This window comes from Lathyrus oleraceus, chromosome 7 (assembly GCF_024323335.1).
Source record: "Lathyrus oleraceus cultivar Zhongwan6 chromosome 7, CAAS_Psat_ZW6_1.0, whole genome shotgun sequence".
Taxonomy (NCBI): Eukaryota; Viridiplantae; Streptophyta; class Magnoliopsida; order Fabales; family Fabaceae; genus Lathyrus; species Lathyrus oleraceus.
In genome coordinates, this window is record NC_066585.1 from 154,420,796 (window position 1) to 154,443,065 (window position 22,270).

At 38.4% G+C, this 22,270-nt stretch overlaps 1 protein-coding gene across 3 annotated transcripts; it reads right to left on the minus strand.

Moving 5' to 3' along the window:
- Positions 1 to 6,161: 6,161 nt before the first annotated feature.
- On the minus strand, positions 6,162 to 21,736 carry LOC127105067 (E3 ubiquitin-protein ligase UPL1). Of its 3 annotated transcripts, none has more exons than XM_051042233.1 (15): positions 21,475 to 21,736; positions 20,167 to 20,262; positions 19,839 to 20,045; positions 11,632 to 19,590; positions 11,222 to 11,533; positions 10,499 to 10,700; positions 9,842 to 10,400; positions 8,524 to 9,661; positions 8,203 to 8,349; positions 7,843 to 7,923; positions 7,422 to 7,647; positions 7,205 to 7,344; positions 6,911 to 7,017; positions 6,632 to 6,801; positions 6,162 to 6,541 (listed from the first exon to the last, which is right to left on the minus strand). In XM_051042233.1, exons 1-14 carry the CDS (start codon positions 21,505 to 21,507, stop codon positions 6,699 to 6,701), a joined length of 11,310 nt encoding a protein of 3,769 aa, XP_050898190.1. In that variant the 5' UTR covers positions 21,508 to 21,736; the 3' UTR covers positions 6,162 to 6,541; positions 6,632 to 6,698. The 3 variants fall into 3 exon arrangements, with proteins under 3 accessions (XP_050898190.1, XP_050898189.1, XP_050898188.1); XM_051042232.1 differs by having other exon boundaries at positions 6,162 to 6,538; positions 9,842 to 10,403; XM_051042231.1 differs by having other exon boundaries at positions 9,842 to 10,403.
- Positions 21,737 to 22,270: the final 534 nt, after the last annotated feature.

Below are 22,270 nucleotides of genomic sequence, written 5' to 3' on the forward strand. Positions count from 1 at the left end.
GCTTATCATCCTCAGACTGATGGTCAGACTGAAAGAACTATCCAATCCTTAGAGGATTTGTTGAGAGCTTGTGTGTTGGAGCAGAGTGGTTCTTGGGATAGTTATTTGCCGTTGGTGGAGTTTACTTATAATAATAGTTTTCATGCTAGTATCGGTATGGCTCCATATGAAGCATTGTATGGTAGGAGGTGTAGAACTCCATTGTGTTGGTATGAGTCAGGTGAGAGTGTTGTACTCGGACCTGAGATTGTGCAGCAGACGACTGAAAAGGTTAAGATGATTCAGGAGAAAATGAGGATTTCTCAGAGTCGTCAGAAGAGTTATCATGATAATAGGAGGAAGGCACTTGAGTTCCAAGAGGGAGATCATGTGTTCTTGAGAGTTACTCCGATGACAGGTGTGGGTAGAGCTTTAAAGTCTAAAAAGCTTACTCCGAGGTTTGTGGGTCCGTATCAGATTTTGAAGAGAGTTGGGGAAGTGGCGTATCGGATAGCTTTACCGCCGTCGCTTTCTAATCTGCATGATGTGTTTCATGTATCTCAGTTGAGAAAATATATTGCGGATCCTTCGCATGTTGTTCAGGTGGATGATATCCAGGTGAGGGATAATTTGACCGTTGAGGTGTTGCCAATTCGGATAGATGACCGAGAAGAGAAGACCCTGAGAGGTAAGAAGATTGCTCTAGTGAAAGTTGTTTGGGGAGGTCCAGCTGGTGAGAGCTTGACTTGGGAGCGTGAAGATCAGATGAAGGAGTCGTACCCGGCTCTATTTGCTTGAGGTATGTTTTCGAGGACGAAAACTTCTAAAGTGGGGGAGAGTTGTAACACCCCGAATATTTTGGATTAATTTAAATATTATTTTAATAAGATTATTGGAAGGAAAAAGGAATTATTAAATAATATTGGGAAATATTATTATTGATGTTATTTATTTTAATATTAATTAAATAAATAAAATAAATGGAATATGAAGAGTGGAAGGGTAAAAGTGGAATTGGATATAAGAGGCCAAAGTGAGAACTCAGAAGTTTTGTCACGTATTTTGCCTCAGAGTCAGAGAAAGAGAGGAACCGCTGAAGAGAAAGAGAAGGAAGAGGAAAAGGCCAAAGATTGCTCAGAGCTTCCTTCAATCCAAAGAGGTAAGGGGTCTGAATCTTATTAAACGTTAATATGCGAGCAATTTCGCGATATCTGTTGGATCGTTGATAGATTTTGGGAATTTTAGGGATATTGGGAAAGTTGGGGTTTTTGAGGGAAATTATCCGATCTGTGAGTTTTGTGACGTTATATGTATTGTAATCGAAGTATGTTGTGTATATATAACTGTTGAATGTTGATTTTGGATTGTTAGCCGTGTGGTGTGAGTTATAGCGAGCAAAGAGGCAAAGCTGCGCTGGTTTTCGTAGCAGGGGAGTTCTGTTCGCGCGCGTTCGCGGCGCGAAGCTCAGTTCGCGGCGCGAACTGAGCAGGATTCAGAGGAGTTCTGTAATTCACTGTTCGCGACGCGATCCTTCGTTCGCGGCGCGAACTGAAGCGAAATTGATTATTCGCGACGCGAACCTATGTTGGCGGCGCGAACTGATAAATCCAGAATCTGATGTTAATGAGTTTGGAGTACGTTGAGTTGCGAGACTCTTAGTAGGTCGCTGTAATTGTATTATAACAATTAATAGTGATTATATGATGGTGTATGAGGTGTTTATGATGATTACATGTTGAATGTACATGTTTAATAATAAATGTGTTATGTAATGATGTGAAATCGATGAAATGTTGTTGTTGTTTTGTTGAGTTGTATATCATGTTATTAATGATGATGATAACATGACTATATGATGTTGTTGTTGCTATGATGATTATGATGCATGTTTGATGTGCATGCATTCATGAAAGGCCGATGCCTAGTGATGAACGGACTGAGTTCCAATGATGATGTTGACTCCGGGCTTGTTGAGAGGCTTGGTTCCTTGCGGGAACTCGGATTCTATGGTGGTGAATCTGGGAGTGGTGATCCTGTAGTGGTCACAAAATGGGTATACCGAGTCGTGTTGAGTCATGCATGGGTGTGTGCATTGCATTTGATATGTTGTTTTGCTGATGTTCATGAGTATGTTGATTATGATGATTACGATGAGCTGTGTTGGCATAGGGGGAATATATTATGTTTATATTTCTGTCGTTATATTATTATTTAATAATGTAATTCTCACCCCTTCTGCATGTGTTTATGTTCATCTATGATGAGCAATGTGCAGATAAAGAGGAGTAGCTATTGTTGAGGTTTGAAGAATAAGTGTAGAGTTATTCTACAGAGTCGAGTCAAATGCTCTGGTCATGTGACACCGGGGTTATGGGATTCGATAGAGAATTGATTATTATTACGTTGTTTATGATGACTATTATGTTGAGATGTTTGTTGAGACGATAATGAAACATTATTATGAATTGTTATATGTTGAAAGATTATAATTGTGTTGTTGTCCGCTGCGAAGTTTTTATTTTAATAAATAATATGTTTTATGTTGTGATATGATAAAAGTGTTATGTTGTAAGAAATGTAAACTCTTCTACATGTTGTACTCTGATAATCTATTTAATTATGTCGTTTGGGGTAGAAGGGTGTTACACTAACTGCATGTTACCTTATAAATTGCATGCCCTCATCTGTCCTTAATAATAAAATCCCTCATTCAATCATTTTTCCCAATTCTCCCCTTCACCCAAATCCTCCCCGAATCTTCGGGTCCACGTGTTTTGTACACAAACTCTCTCTTGGTCTTGATAAATTATCAGCTCGATCATTAAACTGTGTCTTTCTTGGTTATCATTGATCCCAAAAAGGTTATCTTTGTTATTCACATACTTTACACACGATACCTCATATCGACCGATGTTACCTTCTTCAAGTTTATTCTATATTTCGAGTCCAGTCACGTAACTCCAAAATCCATTCAAGAAAGTACCCCCACACATTTTTCGGCAGTTATTAATGTCCCGACTACCATTATCCTTCATCAGTCTATGGCTCCTGGCCCCTCCACTTCAAGCATATCAGCATCGTCAACCAAAGCCTGTCGTCCTTGTCCCTGAGGTCATACATGTCCCTGAGGTCATTGTAAACTCTTCTCCGATGCCTCCGCCATCACCGGATCTGATCCTGCAACTTGAGTCTGATCTTCTGATTGCCCTTCGAAAAGGTATACGTCAAACACGAAATCCTTCTCCATATTATATTGATTTATATTATCATCTTCTTTCCTTTTTGCAGTATACTTGTTTGTCTTCTTTGTCTTCTGTTTCTATTCCTAAAACTTCAGGTGAAGCATTATCTCACCCCGAGTGGAGGCAAGCAATGATTGATGAAATTTATGCTCTTTAAAGCAGTGGTACTTGGGAGTTGGTTCCTCTACCCCATGGGAAATCTTTAGTAGGTTGTCGTTGGCTTTATACAATGAAGGTTAGTCCATATGGTAAGATTGATCGATTTAAATCTCGCTTGGTAGCCAAAGGATACACTCAGATTTTTGGATTGGATTATAGTGATACCTTCTCGTCTGTAGTTAAGATGGCATCTGCTAGACTTCTTCTAGCCATTGCATCCATTCGACATTGACATCTTCATCAACTTGACATTAAAAATTCTTTTTTACATGGTGATCTTGAATATGAAGTATATATGAAGCAACCACATGGGTTTGTTGCTCAAGGGGAGTCATCGAATATGGTGTATAGGTTATACAGGTCTCTTTATGATCTTAAGCAATCTTCGAGAGCTTAGTTCGGCAGATTCAACACCGTAGTACAACAATTTGGTATGGTCCGTAGTGAAGTTGACCATTTTGTTTTTTATCGTCAAATCCCAAGGGTGTATTTATCTTATTGTGTATGTAGATGATATTGTCATAACTGATAATGATTAGTAGGGTATACTCCAGTTAAAACAACATCTCTTGAATCAATTTCAAACAAAAGATCTTGGTAAACTTCATTATTTCTTGGGTATTGAGGTAGCCCAATCTAAAGATGGTTTGGTGATTTCTCAACGAAAATATGCTATGAATATTTTGGAAGAAATATGTTTATTGAATGTTAAACCAGCTGATACTCCTATGGATCCAAGTGTCAAACTACTATCTAATTAGGGGGAGCCTCTATCTAACTCAAAAAGGTATAGGAGATTGGTTGGAAAGTTGAATTATCTCACAGTCACTCGTCCAGACATTTCTTTTGCAGTTAGTATGGTAAGTCAGTTCTTAAATTCCCCTTGTTAGGAACACATGGATATTGTTATATGAATTCTAAGATACATCAAATATGCTCCAGGAAAAGATCTAGTGTATGAAAATAAAGGACATACTCAGATAGTTGGATACTCTGATGTTGGTTGGGAAGGGTCACCCATTCATAGACGATTCACATCTGGATATTGTGTACTTGTTGGAGGAAATCTTATATCCTGGAAAAGTAAGAAACAAAACATAGTTGCAGGATCAAGCATCGAGGCAGAGTATAGATTGTCACTGCATTGCACATTGCTTCAAATTCAGTCTTCCATGAGAGGACCAAACATATTGAGATAGATTGTCACTTTGTCAGAGAGAAAATTGAGTCAGGTGACATCTTCACAAACTTTGCCAACTCTAATGATCAATTGACAGACGTGTTTACAAAATCTCTACGAAACCTCATAACTAATTATATATATAACAAGCTTGGTGCATTTGACTTATATGCTCAAGCTTGAGGGGGATTGTTGATATTTGTAAATATAGTGTTAAGAATATATGTATATAGAATAGCCACACATCATTATATCATTTAATTAATTGTAATCTCTATACATATAATAAAGTCTACGTAGTACTTTTCAAAACACACGCTTAATTCAAATGTCTCTTAGTCTCTTGTATTTCAACAAGAAGGTTCTATATATTCTTCTATCGTGTCTGTTTTTGCCAAGGAAGGCAACATAGATAAAGTTTTTCTTGAAGTGGGAGAACCATTGCATTAGGGTTCCACCATCCCTACTGAGGAGGATAAAATATGCAACAAGTATGGCGATTACAACATCCCCTTTATGTATTTCAATGGTGCAAATCCCTCACTTCATTTTAGGATCTCTGAGGACATACTTCTCGTTGATCTTAAATCCAAATTGAATAGTCTCCTACAATATTTAAAAAATCGGAGAATTGTCAAACTCGAGTACTGTTCACCTTCAATTGACAGCGAAGGGAAGATAAGTTCATCATGCTTGACCTAAAGACTGGTGATGATTTGAAGGTTATGTGGAGTACCTTTTATCATTACTCGACGAAGGTTCTAATTGAAATGGATACGACGATTCAAAGATCAGTCAAAAATATTATAAAAATGTTGTAACGTCCTAAATCACTCATTTGAAATGACATGTATTTATGTAATGTTTATCTAAGTAATATTTATTTTGATGTTAATTTATGTTGATTTTCCATTCAATCATTGTTGTTTCTCCTTTTTCCTATTTTAAACTAATATAACATATTCTGGAGATGTATTTCCGACAAGCTCGTGTCATTACAATCATAGCATATTATGGAGATGTATTTCCAAAAAGCTCACTGATTAATAAACCAAAGAATGGTACGGAAGTATATCTCTGAATCAACCCCTTATACGTACAGAGATTCATCTTCAGACCAATTTTTTTATATCTCTGAATCAACCCTTTATACGTACGGAGATTCATCTCCGGACCAAATTTTAAGAGAATAATAATTTCTCAGCAATTTCGTCTGAAGTGTATGTAAAAAAGATACGTTCGGGAATACATTTATCTCCATCTCCGAACACCGTAGGAGCAACCCCTAAATTAAATTAGGCAACCATTTCCCTAAATTCAGAATACTGACTTCATTATCACACCAAAGGAAAAACGGCATGTTAATTGGTGCATCAAAATTGTCCATGATGCTAATTACTTAATGGGCACCATGATATAATTGCAAGCCTTACATGTTGACATAGACTCATACAAAAGAGGGGGGAAATGGAGTATTATTAGAATATTATTATAAATAATGAATCAGATTATTAGAGTATTATTACGGCTGTATTGCAGCAAAGCAAAACTATGTGACTGTTCCATCAAGCCATCACTGGTTCTATGCACTAAATACGCCATCTTTTAAACTCCTCTTTGATTATAGAAACCATTTCTTTCTGGAGAAAAATGTCAATTATGTACTCCAGAATATGTACATTCTCAATCTTATTGGAAAACTGTAGACCTACTTAAAGGCTATTTGGCCCTACATAATACATATAAATTAATATTTGGTGCATGTTTCAACAGCCTGCCGCTGTGCTCCATTGTCAATTCAAAAGCTCTCAAATCTGGGCATGGCAGAATGATACAAGAAAAAAACAAAATTCTAGCCACTTTTACTGCTGGAGCATCTGAATAAATCAACCTCCTGCATCAGAGAATGTCTCATTGTGATGCTATGCTACCAATAGAGCCTTTCCTCGACAGGATAACAGCCCGGATGATCTCCCATCTTCTAAATAAACAAAGAGAAGATAAATGAGATTTTTAAGGACCAAGATTATTTGAACAAAAAAATAGATTTATGAGGAAAGACATGACTGACCTATAGATGACACGTCAAAGTCATGAGGGCAGAACTGCTGTACAAAAACATTATATAAAAATATGGGTCAGCCAAAACCAAACCCTTCACTAGCCTCATGGATGGCAAGTAATAAACGGTCTTGAAGCTGTTCCTTAGAGGTGTACTCAGGAAGATCTAGTTGATTGAAGCTGAAGAGCAATAAAACGAGATAAGGTATTAGGATGAATGAAATTTAAAGTGCCGAGCTAATGTAGTTGTAGTAAGTAACCCTTTTAATATTGAAATATAATTTCTCACCAAGTATGAGCTGATGGAAGTCGATCAGGAGCCCCATATGCCTTGTGAATCTGAAACCTTTGGGGACCAGAGATACCTTGCAAGGCTTTAAAACCCTCTAAAGGAACCTGAAAAGACAAATTAAGAAGGCACTGTCGTTATCAAGGGCATTTAAAAGATATTGCTTCATACAATACAATTACAGGTATGTGTCAAACATGATTACACGATTTCAATATAAATTAAAAAATTATCAATTGGCAATATTGTGAGCAAAATTAAATTAGTATGAGTACAAATTTCTGAGAAAACTACCTTTGACGTTCCGGTCACAAATTGCAGTAATCTGGCCATGTCTTCCTTGTTGAAAGATTTGACCACCTCCCAAAACCACTGAACAACATTTGATGCCACAGTGTAGCCTGTATACTCAGTGTTTGCCTTCAAATCTTCCACTACAAGGAGAATGACATTATTCAGACATTTCATAGAAAATTAGAACTTACTTTAACTATGTAAGAAACCAACTCACAATCAATTTCTGGAAGACCACTTATGAGTAGCTCAAGCTCTTTGTCATTAAAGATTGATATTAGTTCTCGTGGTACCATTTCATTAAAACCTTCTAGAAACGAATTGATTTGAGGACGGATGGCATTTGTCAAGAGATGTTCAGCAACAAGGTCAACATACTCATGCTTTGTTTCTTCTGTAACCCTTATGTTCCTTCCTCCAGGTTTCAGCTCATAATCAGTGACCTATTTCACAATTCAAGGAGGGATGGAAAATGCGATAGTAAGGATAACTCAAAGGAATTTATCATGGGCACATACATTTCAATCACCTCAACAAAAAAAAATGCCAATGGTCGCATTAAAGTTTTCAGAAACTTTTGTTGTAAGTTTTGCTTTTATGCAAAAGACAGGTAAGACCAAAATAAAATCTTCACTTACCTCATTTTTCTCATAAAGTATGAGTTTTTCTTCATCGGCGTCCATGCTAAATGTCAAGTCAGGAATATCACTCACATCATTCTGGTACATAAGAAAAAATATATTAGACCAAAAACAATACATGCAGAAAATAAGTGCACCATGAACTCAAATAAAATTTTATGGCCATTTTCAGCACATCGTTGAAGAGACTACCGAACAGAGTCTATACCGCTTATAGTAATAATAATAGTATCCATACCATAGAGGATAAGAGTTTAGGAGTCACCTCTCAATACAGTGATTGTGATATAATTCTATAATACGTGTGAATTCAAGATAAGTGCTTAAGCTTGGGCAATATTGTAAATCAGTACTCACCTCCAACATCCATTTCAAATTCTTATAGTAATCAGGATCAACCGCTTCAATGTCATGGTATGTAACCTTAACACCAAGTATATGCTTATAGAAAGACCGGGTAAAGTAAACATCCAATAGTTGTCCATCAAACAACGCCTTTCCCACCTGCATGTAAGATCATAATGACAATTGTCAAGGAACAACTAAACCTGAAAACACAAGATGTAATGAGACTTTTTCATTATATTTCTGAAATTTACCCCCATTTGTTTTTAAACTAGGGGGAATATCTACTTTTTGGGTCTAAATACAAACAACCCTAATAGTTAAAGTGCATACCACTCGGCCCACAAACTTGAAGTATGAGAGGTGTTCAGTCTGGTAAACCGAGTTAGGGTTTGGTTGGAATGTTGCATTGTTACCCACTGTTGTGAAAAGTAAAGCACCCTTGTCAAATATGACCCTTGATAGTAGCTGATACCATTCTCTGGTCAGACCACCAGCATCAATACCCTCTTCACCTTGAAATTGCACATTCAATCGCCCCTTAAGATCCTGAGTAGGACGCATCCTTAATTGATTATATGAGTCCTCCAAAATGTAAGCTCGCCTTACACTTATACGCAGCGGCCCAGACAATTGGTGGTCATGTTGTTGCCTGATTCTTGAGCGAAAATGGGCTCTCTTGTTATCAAAGTCAATCAGTCTTGGTGCCTTAAGCATCATGGACAGAGATTTCTCCAACAGACTAGGATTCTGTCGAATGAAAGCATTCGCAAGTCGGCGATGCTTCTCAGCAAACCTTGTAAATGTAACAGCACCATCCGGCTTTCGCTGTGAGTCTCCACAAAATTTTCCACTTACTGAAGCTGAACAACCAGCAGACTCCTTGACTTCTCTAGCAGTTGCATTGTCATGGTCATGCTGCGTAATAGATTCGTTTGCTTGTAGCTTTTCACACAAAACAAAGAAAGCCTCAATAAAAGGCAGGAGTCTTTGTGTCCCAGGAGGAAGAGGTGGTGAAGTAGAGGAACCATGCAAGTTCTCAGCAACATTTATGTTTGGCATGTTAGGAGAGAAAGAGCTCTGGCCAAGTTGTATCTCAGCTGCACTAATACAATTACTCAGTTCTTGCCACAGTGGCTCGAGCGCAGTATTCAAATTCCAAATAATTGCTTTGTCGCCATGCTGATCTAGATCTAGATCACTTTCCATATCCATATTTTCTGGAGTATTAAGTGAAATGAGGGAACTTAGAGCTTGCAGCACTCGTAGAATGGCTGCACCAGCCATAGAACCAGCACTCAAGCCAAGCATATTTGTTTGCTGGAGGGTAACAAGCTCACTGACAGCTGAACCTGTCAATGCATGAGATGATTCTGAAAGCTCTAAAATAAAGAACTTCCTATGAGAGGGAACAATGGAGGCCAATTTCTTCAGCACTTCACCAGCAAGCATGTACATTTTATCCGAAAGCCTAAAAATATCAGATTAGTCACTTTTCTTTACATCACAGCTGAAAAGGTAACAAAAATGCTGACAGGGAATTAAAAAGTAACGGGTGAGACAATATTGAAACAAAATTTCAAACCACATGTTCATGATTAGAGTACTTAATAAAAAGAAAGGAGAGATACAGGAATGTTATGAACAGTACCCTTCACGGCCAAGAATACTGCACACATTCCGCAAATCAGATTGAGGCAACTGCAAGAAGATATTGTACATATCTACATTCTTCTTTCCATTGGAATGACATGGTTTTGTATCGGCGTGCTTATCTTGTTTATTAGAGTCTAACTCCACTAAAGGAGGATCCTTCTCAGCTTCATTAACAGACAAATTTTGGGTATCTGCTATTTCTTTTTCAGATTGAGATAGACTTGCTAACTTTGCTGCAGCAGTTTCAACTACAACTTGAATGAGACCCATGACCTGCTCAAGATGAGCAGTGCTACGTAAAAATAAGGGTTGATTCAAGAGCTTTAAAAAGAGAACAAGGGGAACATCCCCGACATGAGTTTCAGAGGGTTTTGATGAAGGCCCCCCTTCAATAACCTTTTCCTTCCCTTTCCCATTCATATGTGTGATAGATGAATTTGAAGAATCTGCAATTGATTGGTCATAGTGAAACAACATTTTGGCAACGGCCGAATGATTTGTGGCCAAGTAAGTTAGAATCTCAAGGATTCGGCGAAACACTAGGGGAGGAAGTCCTGCTATGAGAAAATGAAAGGCGAGATTAGTATGCAATAAACTATAATATTGAGATAAACATATGAAATTATGCTAAGCCTTAAGTGCAAACAATTACCATCCAACAATTGAGATCGGCCATATACTGTGTTCGAATGACAACCATAAAGCCTCTGGGAATTTAATGTCACTGCTCTGCTTACAGAAACTTCAGTTTCCGGCTTAATCATATCAAGCAAAAGATAAATAAGAGTGGCCCTTGTTACACTATGTGCACATAAGTTTAAAAGGAGTCTCTGCAGAAGGCCTTTTCCAAGGGGCTGACATGATGATCCAAAAACCGAGCATGTTATTAAAATCAGAAAGGTACCATAATACACATTTCAATAAAATATATACTTCTTCAATTTCATAATGAACGTCATTTTAGCAACAAAATAATAATTTCAAAATGAATTTCATTCTCATGTTTCAATGAAGAATCATTTTTTTCCAATTGTGTCTGCTAATTAATAATATGAACACTACTTCCAAAGCATTATATTCCACTTTACATTATGATGGTGAAAATACGCCAACAGTTAATAAGGTTGGTTTAGCAAAACTATCATGTCTTTTGACAACTTCATTGCTTTTCTTAATATGTACGCTAACACTTTAAATAATAATAATCATTTTGAAAAGAGAGAGTATGTACTAAAACACAATGTGAATCTTATTACATGAAAAACTACATAGTATTCAATGCCCCAAACAATTAGGAAAATTAGGAATGTGTCTTCACACTAAGCAACAAAGGCTTGTTAACTAAGACTATCATCATGAAGAGAACCAAACTTACTTGTGCCAAACGTAGAAGCCGGATCAAAGCTTTTAATGCATTTGCATTAAGTAGTGGCTCACCTTCAATCTCTTTCACCTTCAAGGAATCCGTAAGAGCGGACCTCCTGTCTATCGTAACACCAACACCCCGATCCATCAGAGGCCTTCGAACAAATCCCAGGCCATTTCTTCTGTTGTTAAGCCTGTGACTGCTCCCAAAAAGGCTGCGAGCTTGATAATGACTCATTGCTCGGTCCCTCAATATTTGAGCTTCAGCAAGCAATGGAGCGGGTAGTGCAGACAAAACTGCTTCAGAAGAAGTTAAAAGCACCTAGTATAGAGCGAAGTACAAGCATTACAATCATGTCATATCTCCACTAAATAAAAATCACTCAATATGTTACATAACAGAAAAGCAAACATTTAAACCTCTTCACGCAAGTCAGCAGGAAAAGTAGCAATTATAGATGCATTATCCATATCAACTGGATGTCCTTCAGCCTGCTGGGCAACCCTTTGAGCTCTTTGTTGGGCCAAAACCTCAGCTTGAATATCAGGAGGAAGAGCAGCTAAAAACTCAGGATCAATATCTTCTCCAGAAGGTGGGGCATAAACTGAAGGTTGAATAGATTGAGCTTGTTGGGATGCCAAAACTTCTGCCCGTAGATCTTCAGGAAGAGCCTCCAAAAATGTAGGGTCAATCGTACTAGTTCCAGAAGCTTCATTATTTGCACTAGTTTGGTCAGCCTGAGTATCATCCAGAGTAACCCCTGTGTTCTGAGTTGATAACAACACATCCCTCCTGTCTTCGAAAACTGTTGGTTGCCCAGACTGATTACTTTCAGCATCAACACCACCCATATCAACATCAACATCAGCATTTATTGATGGGTCACTTGGATTAGGAGTCTCCAAACCAGAGTCCGGTAACTCAAGATTAGCAGGCTGTCCGGCAACATTAGATGTTCCATTGCAAACCAATGGTATAACTGGCACATTTTGGTTGTTAGTAAGTTCATTAGCAGCCCTTCCGTATTGCACATCAGCACTAGACTCAATAGATGAGTTTACGAATTCCTGGGGTATTGCTACATTATCACTGGGAGTAACATTTATTTCATTTACAGTGCAATCAAGACCATTTGGCATGATGTTCAGTGAAAGCGGTTGAACAGACATAGGCTCGTTAGTATGCAGGCTTTCTTCACCTGTATCTTGACCACCAAAGTCTACATTTCTCTCTTCCTCACAAGTAGCACCATCAACTGAAAGGTTTATTTGCTGAACTATGGTTTCAGCACCATTTTCCTGCTCCAGACCTGCAAACTGCTGAGAAGTAGAGTCAGCCCCAACATTCAATGATGGATCATCGTGTGATGGAAGAGCATCCGACTGTTTCTCTTGTTCTTCAGAATTACGTATTTGCCGATCTGTAGGATTGCTTGCAGGATCTATGGTAACCATCTGAGCTAAAAAGTGTGCCTCCACTGCTTGTGCAATGGCAGCTGCTTGAGTGCCTCCTTGTGGTTGACCATCATCAGTCCATCTACCATTACCCAACACTCTTCTTCCATGTAGGTGTGATGAGCCCATACCAAGAGAATAATCTGTGAGAGGCGGTGGTGCTACACTACCCAGATGTTCTCCAAACAGATTACTTGGCATGTGATCATATGGAAGAGTAGGTCCATCAAACATGTAGAAATGGGCCACGTCAAGATTCCCTGATGACAGGGTTTCTGAATCCCGGGATGCAGAATTACCACCCGTTGACCACATAGAGACAAAATCGCCAGATTGTGGTGGCCTTACAAAAAGAGGATGTTGAAAACCATTTACTTCAGAAGCAGGCCTCTCGAAGGAAGATCTACCTGTTTGGCGGCGACGTTCAAAGCTCTGAAGACGAAAAAGGTCATCCACATTAACCCCATCAAAAGGGTCAGAAGCCACGTCTATAACACCAGCTGTTCCCGGTTGCCCAAGTATCTGCAAGTGATCCAATCCATCTAGAGCTTCCCTCCATCTCACCTCTATGACGCGATTCTCATGAAAATCATCGTCGTCTTCATCAATCATTTCATCATTGTATTCATCTCCCAAATCAGCGTCATCATGATCCTCTGCGTCAGTATCAGCCATAGACATCATGCCCCCGCCATCTTCTGCTATATCCTCGTCTTCATCCACTCCATCCCCATCATCATCTTCATCATCGTCACCGTTGTCACGATCATCACCCATACCATCATCTTCATCACCCATGTCATCATCTAACCTATTCTCAACATGAAAAGTCATTTCGATTTGCTCTGGGTTGCGCAAGACACCATCATCACCCATCTCTTCATGCATAAAGTCCATTCCTAGTTCCACTTGTGGATTTTGGGCTATTACTCCCTCTTCTACTCTCATGTCTTGCTCTCCTGACTGATTTGGATTATCGGCATGATGATCATCTTGAGAGGTTCTTTGATGATGTGCATTATCAATTGTTTCTCTGAGTGCTTCTTGACTGCCCCCATTTGGATCATGGGCCACAGTTTCAACTACAGAAGGTGTTGTCATCTGATCATCAGATCTTTCATTCAAACCAGTAGATCTTCTCTTTTCCCCGTCGGATTTAAGGATTTGCTCACTAGCATTAGCAGCTCTTGAAAGACATTCTAAACCTTTGAGTACAAGAGTCGCAAATTTGGGTGCATCGGGATGATCCAAATCAACCACTTGCAAGATGCTAGTTAAACATTTAATTACTCCACCCTCGATCAAGCTTTTTGCAATATCAGGTGAATATCCAGAACCAGGTAAGCTACCAGATGACGAATTTTTTGATAAAATAGAATATACAAGGTCAACAAAACTAAAAAGCCTTTTATCTGGGGATAAGCTGCTTTTCATAGAATTGCTCTCGAAGTTTGAAAAGGACATCACTTCTTTAACAAGTTCATTTGTCACTCGCTTACGACCTTCACCAGACCGACCACACAAAACTACCAGGAACCATGAAGCCTTTTCAGACAACTTACCTCTCCAATCATCAGGTCCTGCAGATTTGTCAGCAGAAACCGGTAGCAAGCAATGTAGTACATGATGGATAATTCCATTATGTCCAGATGGTTGATTAGATCCACGAAATTGACACATTTCAGAGTCGCGTCTGAGTATGACACTAACTGCATGTCCATACATTAGAACAATGTCACTCAATAACTTAAGGACAAAAGTCACCTTCACCAATTCTGCAGACCTTTGAGACTCAGACCCTAATATCACTGTCTCTGCAACCTTTGATTTTCCCTTCACCTTCATAGTAGGTTCATCTATATCCATTAAAGTAGAGCCACCCTCAAAATCTTCCCTGCTTTTCATCGGTGGGTACTTCAGCACAATCTCAAGAAGTTGATCAACTACTAGAGTAAGATTTACTGGAACCTTTTTGTGGCTTTTCAGATATTTTCCTGATCCATCTTGTGGCCGGCTTTCAGATATTCGGAGACATTCATTTGTAGCCTCAGTACTCGACGATTTTGACTTTTCCTTTTCTTTCTCCTTTGATAAAACTACTATTGTCCTTCCCCCTGACGTCTCTAACTGACAAGCTGCAGCTGCAGCTTTCATGAAAACAGTAGGATCTCTAGATATAACAGGTGCCAAAGAAGTCAAAAAAGATCGAGGAGAAACACGCCCTGAATGGCGATTCCCACTTAAAGTTTGTCGTATCTCCAACTCCATGGCTGATTGTAATGTTTGAGGATCTTCAAGAAGATGCCTAACTATAGCCGAGACAACAGTGTCATACCCAGGGAAAAAAGAATTCCTTGGAAGATTAAAAAGAGCAGTCAGACCTCCATTTTCAAGGAACTTCATAGCCAAATCATGTGTTTTTGTTAACCGAGCACATAACTGTAGAACAGCCTGCATGACCACAGCTGGGACATGTTGTTTTATCAAATCACATGTAATATCCAACAACTTATGACTCTCATCAATAGTTGCAAAGCCAGTCAATTTCCCTAGTGCATTTTCAAAAGCCATGCCAGGTTCTTTTTCCCCCCCAACTATTTCTTTTTCCTCCTGTTCAACTGTGTCGGGAAATTGCAGGGAACCATGTTCCCCAGATGAGTCAGGCATGAAACCAGTTTGGGTTCCTGCTTCCATATTCTCAGTCTTTGGCCTTGACTGCAGCAACTGATCCAATATAAGTAGTAAAGCACTCATGCATTTAGAGAGCGGTAATTCTTTCCCCAACTCGGATCTGCCTTTCAAGTTTGTCAAGATATCTATGATGGTAGATATAATTCCATTCTGAGCTGCAACGTCCCTTGTACTTCCATCCTCAAAAAGAAGTAATGTTATAACATGTGCTAACATACCTAATGCACAGTTCTTCGTGGAAAAGTCCAATGGACAAAGTTTAAGCTGCTGCAGAAGATAAGATATTACTTTTGGACGATCTTCACCTTTGTTTCGGTTGCAAAGTGTTACGAGCAAATCTGACAGCTGAAATGCCACTGAATCACTACTCTGAAACAACCTCACAGATGCAGCAAGTATATCATCAACTGGAGGTTTCTTCATGTGTCCCTCTTCAGTTGGCACGTCAATAGTCTTCTCGACATTGTCAACTTTAGTAGTTTCGGAACTACTTCCTAAGGAAAGGGCGAGGGCTTGTGCAAGTTCGTCATCCTCCTGGACAGGATCATCAGCATGACTAAACAGCCACTCCATAGCCATTTCAACACTATTTGTTTCCACTCTTCTCAGTGCTTCTTCAGCCCTTGCCCTTGAAAAACCCATCTCAACAATAGTTGCAATGGTTGCCTCATCAGGTGGAGGGGGCATGAAACGTTGGTTTGTGCTTCCCAAAATGTTATTTCGATTTCGTTTCACATCTCCAACACCAGAATATACATGTGTAACAAGTGAAATAATTGATGCAATGAAACCGGGACTACAACTATAGAACATGGGATGATTCCAGACCGGTAGAATCACATCCAGAACCTGAGATTGCAGCATACGCACAAAAACTTCTGGATCTCTAGGAACTGGAAAGAGCCCAATTGAGAGGCCAACAGCAACTGGTTGAACAAGAAGTTCTGCCTGAGATGCCGATGTTGGGGACAAAAGCATAGAAGAGTTTACAAAGTACTCAAGCAAGCGACAATAGTTTTGTAATGTATAAAGTAGCCATGTGTTGTGGGACAATTTGACTCCTTCTCCTTTCTTTCCCAGATCAATATCTGATGAGGGGTAAGAGTACGGAAGAGTCCATAGCAACTGACTAGTAGCTTCATATGTTGTCAGTAGCTCTTTAAAAGTTCCGTGTACATAGAAGTTATTAACCATGGCAGTATAACAACTTCTGCGCCTGCTGTCAAATATGAGAGCTGCCATATCATCAACAACCTTCCCAAGATATCTACATTTTACAGAAAGTGATGTTTCAAGTCCAGTATAAGTAGAATGTCCAGAAAAACTCAGGGCCTCAAGAAAATTTGTAGCCAAAACAGTTCCAAGGGCCTTTGAAGCTGAGCCAAGTGAACCTGAGTCAGCTCGACGACGATTTGGTGAAGTGAACCCTTTCACAAGAGCAGTGAAGAAAGAGCGCATTGTTGAAGCCAGCTTGTTAAGAATTTCTAAGGCAAGATCGTTCGGGCTTTTCTTTTTCAAATCTTGGGACGAAGATGCTTCCGGTGGTGCACTAGAAGTTGGTTCAGAATCAATGTTTAAAGCTTCCAAGCGACGAGCAGTTCTTCCACCTCTCATGCGAGATATCCCTTGCCGAGTACGGCGGTGCAAACCTTCTCCAGAACGAACTACAGAAGCAAAATCACGCTCTCCACTCCACAGGGAATGTGAACCGGTCCTAGCAAAAACTGGGTTTGTGTATCTAACTGTCTGCATATTTGTGTCATCATCACTCTCTCTTTCAACAACGGTTGATGAGGGTACTTGTGAAATATCAGGTTCCTGATCATTATTCTTCTTTTCATCTGTCTTGGAGTCATTACACAAAGATATTTGCCAAATTATTTCTTTGTATGTTCTCCCAATATCTTTTAAAACATCAGCATCAGAAGTGCTTAGTTCAGAGACTACAGCAGTTGTTCCCTTCAACAAGAACACAGAGAGAGCCAGGATACCTTCAAGACTAGAGAGGTACTTCAACACCTTTGACTGTTTAGCAGATTCAACTAGAGCAATCTGAGTCCCTCCAACAGAATCTAAGACCTCGTTGGTAGATTTCAAATGTTCCCTTAAGAACGAGCATACATCTCGGGCAAGAGAAACGTAATGTTGTGGGGAAAAGTTTTTGAAGGCAACAGAGATGGTCTGACCCACAGAAATAGAAGGAGGCATTAAAGACAGAGTAAATAACTGGAGAATAGCTTCAATCCCCTTTTTCTCAACAAATATACGACATGTGTCGGCATTCTGAAGAACTGTCTCAAGCAGACGAGCAACATTGTTCACACAATCTGGAAGATAAGACTCAATATTCGTTGCTGACACATCAGGAGATGGCTCATCGATCTGCTCAGTGTTATCTGGCTTTGATGAATCCTTACTATCGGGCAAGATCAAATTCTTGTCCCCACCATCCATTTCCATAGGAGCAGAGCTTGAAGAGCAAGAATCGGGAGACAATGATGGGGGATCTGTGGCAGAACCAATTTTTGAGATGGTTTCCAGAATCTCAACTAACATATCCACTCCAGGTCCACGTAACGAAGAAGCGTGTCTCATTAATTCATCCAGTCCACTAGATAAAGATGCAGGTGTGTCCCCTGTAAGAGCACGCAAATATGTTCTAGAAGTAAACACTTTCACAAAACACCTCAATGAATTTCTATCTTTCACAGCCTGAAGGCCATTACTGTTTAAGCATAAAGCATCCAAACACTGGGGAATGCATGCAATGGCTTCTGAAGAGTTGAGAACATCATCCATTATAGCATCCAAGAAGGCAGACGGAAGACCAGCTGCATCTAAAACAGGAAAACAAGTAGGATCTTTTTGTATTAAATCACTCAGGACAGTAGCAGCAAGCGAGAAAACTCCACCACCAAAAACTTTTGCCCTTCTGAAAATGATACATAAGCACTGAGGCAACACGTTCTCTTCAGATCCAAATATACGAAAAGTGTTTCCAGGGGCATAGGTTCCAAGGGATATAGCACGCAATAAAGCTTTCATCAGCAATTTCCGGTGATAAGAAATTAGTGGTTCAGAATACAGTGGCTGCATATCATCTAGGCAAGCTGAAGAACCTCCAACCAAATGTGCACTTGTACTAGATACAAAATTTTCATCTGGCTGCTTTCCACCATTTTCAACATGAGAGACTTCAATCTTCAGACGAGAGATGGTATCATCTAAACCTCCCAAATCTCTGAACAATGCAGCAGCTGGATTACTGAAATCCATAAAAGCTTCTAAAATGCGCACAGCTTTTTCAACCAGATGCAAGTGCTGAGGATTTATATCTTTCAGTAGAGGTAGAAGAGTAGGAATGAATCCTGCTTCACGCATGGCAGAACATCCTGATGACGACGAAACCAACACGGTTACAAGAGATATAAGAGCTTCAGCAAAATGAACTGACAACTTTGATGTATCATTAATAACAAAGTCAACAGATTTTTGCATCAGGCTAGGTAAAATGCCACGGTGCCCACCAGATGTAAGAGCAGTCAATACTGAAGGTTGACGAGAACGATCTTGGCAAAGAGCAGCTAATGAATGCAAACACAAAACCCGGATTTTTTCCAAAACTGCATCTTCATAGCTCAGTAGTGAGACCAATTCGTTGATAAATCCAGGCTCGGCATTGAAGAATGAAACCAGGTCATCAGCATCACCACTCGCTTGAATCAGAACTATGAAAGCATACAAGCGAATGCATGTGTATTGCTGTCTAGAACCGAAAGAACCAAAAGCCCTAGCGAACCGCAACCTTGTCAACAAAGAAAATCGTAAGCTGGAAGGTACTTTATATTCTGTAACCAACTTGTGCAAAAGTTCAAGATCAGTTTCCACACATTTGTGGACATCACTTAAGTGAATGATTTGTAACCCTTCGATCAGGGGTTCAGCCCCTTTGATGTCACTTTCTGACTCAGTTACTGCATAAAACTCAAAATGAAGGGCACAACCCAATTCATTCGAAATAGGGTCGCAACCATTAGGCACGGCTGATGTAATTAGTCCGAGTCCCTCTTCCTTTCCACCCCATCCTTGTGCAAGAGCAAACAGTTTTGAATTCAAAGAAGTGTCTCTTATGGAGTACTTTCCAATTGTTTTCTTCAAAAAAGTAGCCAAAGTGTCCAGGGTAGCCTCAACCACATCCGGATCAGTAGAAGCAAGCAATGATGAAAGATGTTGCTGCAGATTCAAAGAAACCATTATAAGCATCAATGCTGGTCAATAAAGGATAAATGAGCAAAAAATATACAGGCCTAATAGTAACACGGTTTAAACTTTAAAATTAATGGAAAGATAAATATCTCAAGTCACCACATAGCAGAGAAAAGGGAAAATTAGAAACACACCCAGGCATCAAAACATTGTTGGCTCTCATCTTATTAAGTTGACCAGAGTGGAAAAAGATGATTGTAGGAAAGATGCCATACCTCGTATGAACTGTAGAAATGCTTATTTGTGCAATTATCCAAAATTATTCTAATGACACGAAGAATTTGAAGAACGGCTTCTCTTGGAAACGGAGGATCTGAGTCTAGAAAACCGTCATCAATTTGCAGATCCTTCCTTGGTTTTACATATTTCTCAAAGAATGAATCAAAATGGTTAAAAAGATCAACCCAGTGATGAAAGTCTCCCTGTTCAAAGAACAGAAATACCAATGAATCAAACACATCCCAAAAAACAGATACCAATGAATCAAACACATCCAAAATAACATGAGTTAGTAAGGTAAAAAGAAAAGGACCACAAAGCCACCTTATCAAACTCCCATGTGAAGCTTTTTAAAGGTTCTTGTATGTTCTCAAGTGGAACTGCAGTAACACAGTTGATGGAGCATCTAATTTTTGGAGGCTGCAACAGATCAAACATAGATTGATCAATCAGCTAAAATCTTATATTGTGATAACATTACGGTAACCCGCTAAAAATACACAACTAGTGAAGTAAAAGAGCAAGACTAACTTAAACCGCATACAAATTAAAAAACAAAAGAGTACATAAAATAAAACAATAAATTAAGCTATTACCAACTACGAACAACTGAAACTGACTTCCAGCACACAATACAACAAATGCCTAATTTTCTAAAATATTGAAACGCAAACTTACTTAAAGAAAAATCATTCAATGTTGAGTCCTAGGTCGAAAAGCAAACCTCTCAAAATTTTAATCCACTAGTAAATGATGAATATTACATTGTCAATGAGTTTTTGTCAATAGGATGACATGAGATAAAATACTACAGTAACAACATGCATCAGTAACAACCAAGCCTTACTCCAATGCAACCTATAAAGCACTTACTCCTACTCATACACCTGGCACGATACAGACACTGCTGACGTAAAAAACATATGATACTGATAGACGTATATCTATTTATAATAATTTACAAAATATGAACCTTCTTTTATAATTAATAATGTCTGTTGGCGGGTGCGGGCGGGCATTTAAGTAGAGCAATTTGTTTCAATACATAAATTCGGGCGGGCATTTAAGTAGAGAAATGTGTTTCAATACATAAATTCCAAAACAATATATGATGATAGTCTTTCAGGTTCATTCACAAATTCCGAAAAGCTAAAAATGATGTAATCAAATTTAATTTCGATAACCCCTCATTAATCACCATACATGTGTTTAAGGTGTGTTAAAGCAAATTATAAAAAAATAAACAGCTTTTTCGGAACTTGTATGAGTAGTTGAAACACTTGTCTCAGAAAAAGAACGGGCCTAATCCTAGATATGTGCGTGCTTCATAGAATGCAACAGAAAAAAATAGAAAAGAATCCATGAATCCGTGCAACAGAAGGAACAACAAAGTAAGTCCAAAAGAGAGCATCGTCACACCAATTCGGAATTGATCATTATGCTACAGCTTCATGAACCATGAAAATCACTTTCTAGAACAATTACAAGTTGCAAACCCCCAATAAAATCGGAAGAATGAAAAACATAAACCCCATAACAAGAAGAAAAAAAAAACTCAATTGAAAATAAAAGGGGAAAATAGAATAAAAAAATGATCGGAGAATTGAAATATGCGTGGAAGAAAAAACTAACCACTTCGAGTGTTCGCTTCCTTCGCAACTTCATATTTGGGGAAGAAAGAGCATCTCAGGAATCAGAGGATAGGATTGAGAGTATGGATCAATTCCCCAAACCTACAATCGAGAATTGATCCTTCGATCAGATAGAAGGAATAATCACAACTCTGAAAGGGAATGAGAGGATTAATTGATTGAAGTGGGAGTAGAGAGAGAAGAGAGAAAACCCAACTGAAGAGGAGAAAGAAGTACACAAAATCACTAGAAAGAAAGTACACAGAACAAGTGTATGTTAGTATATATTAATATTGATCATTTATTCATATCAAAAAATATATTGATTATTTATAATATAATATATAAGAATATAATTAGATTTTTTATAAACTATATACATTTTTTACAAGATAAAAATTAAAATAAATATGCACTAACTGTATATAATATTTTAGACTATCAATCAATAAAAGATGTTATGTATTTTGTCAAATCATATTTTTATTTTAAAATATTAATATAATTTAACAAATTTTGATTGAATATGTGTAATATTAATCTATGTATTACCCTTAAACTCAAATAAATATTAATTATTTACAATTGAAAATATATATGATAGAATATATATGAAAATATTACTAAAGAAATCTTTTTGTAAAATATTAAATTTCTTTTCTTATACATATCTTGAATCTCAAATGATAATGAAAAAGTAATATAGGTTCGACTTCGCATGATATATTTTTTTTATGATGATTAAAAAATAATATAGATTTGACTTTGCATGATATATTTTTGAGTTTATAGTATAT

What these genes read in the sequence shown, in the direction of transcription:
- LOC127105067 (XM_051042232.1), bottom strand. Translation starts at nt 21,507, where the DNA reads ATGAAGTTGCGAAGGAAGCGAACACTCGAAGTG. An exon ending in CCGATCTCAATTGTTGGATG is followed by an intron (nt 10,404 to 10,498) that starts GTAATTGTTTGC and finishes ATTTTCTCATAG; the next exon opens with CAGGACTTCCTCCCCTAGTG. An exon ending in TGGTCTTCCAGAAATTGATT is followed by an intron (nt 7,345 to 7,421) that starts GTGAGTTGGTTT and finishes TTCTCCTTGTAG; the next exon opens with TGGAAGATTTGAAGGCAAAC.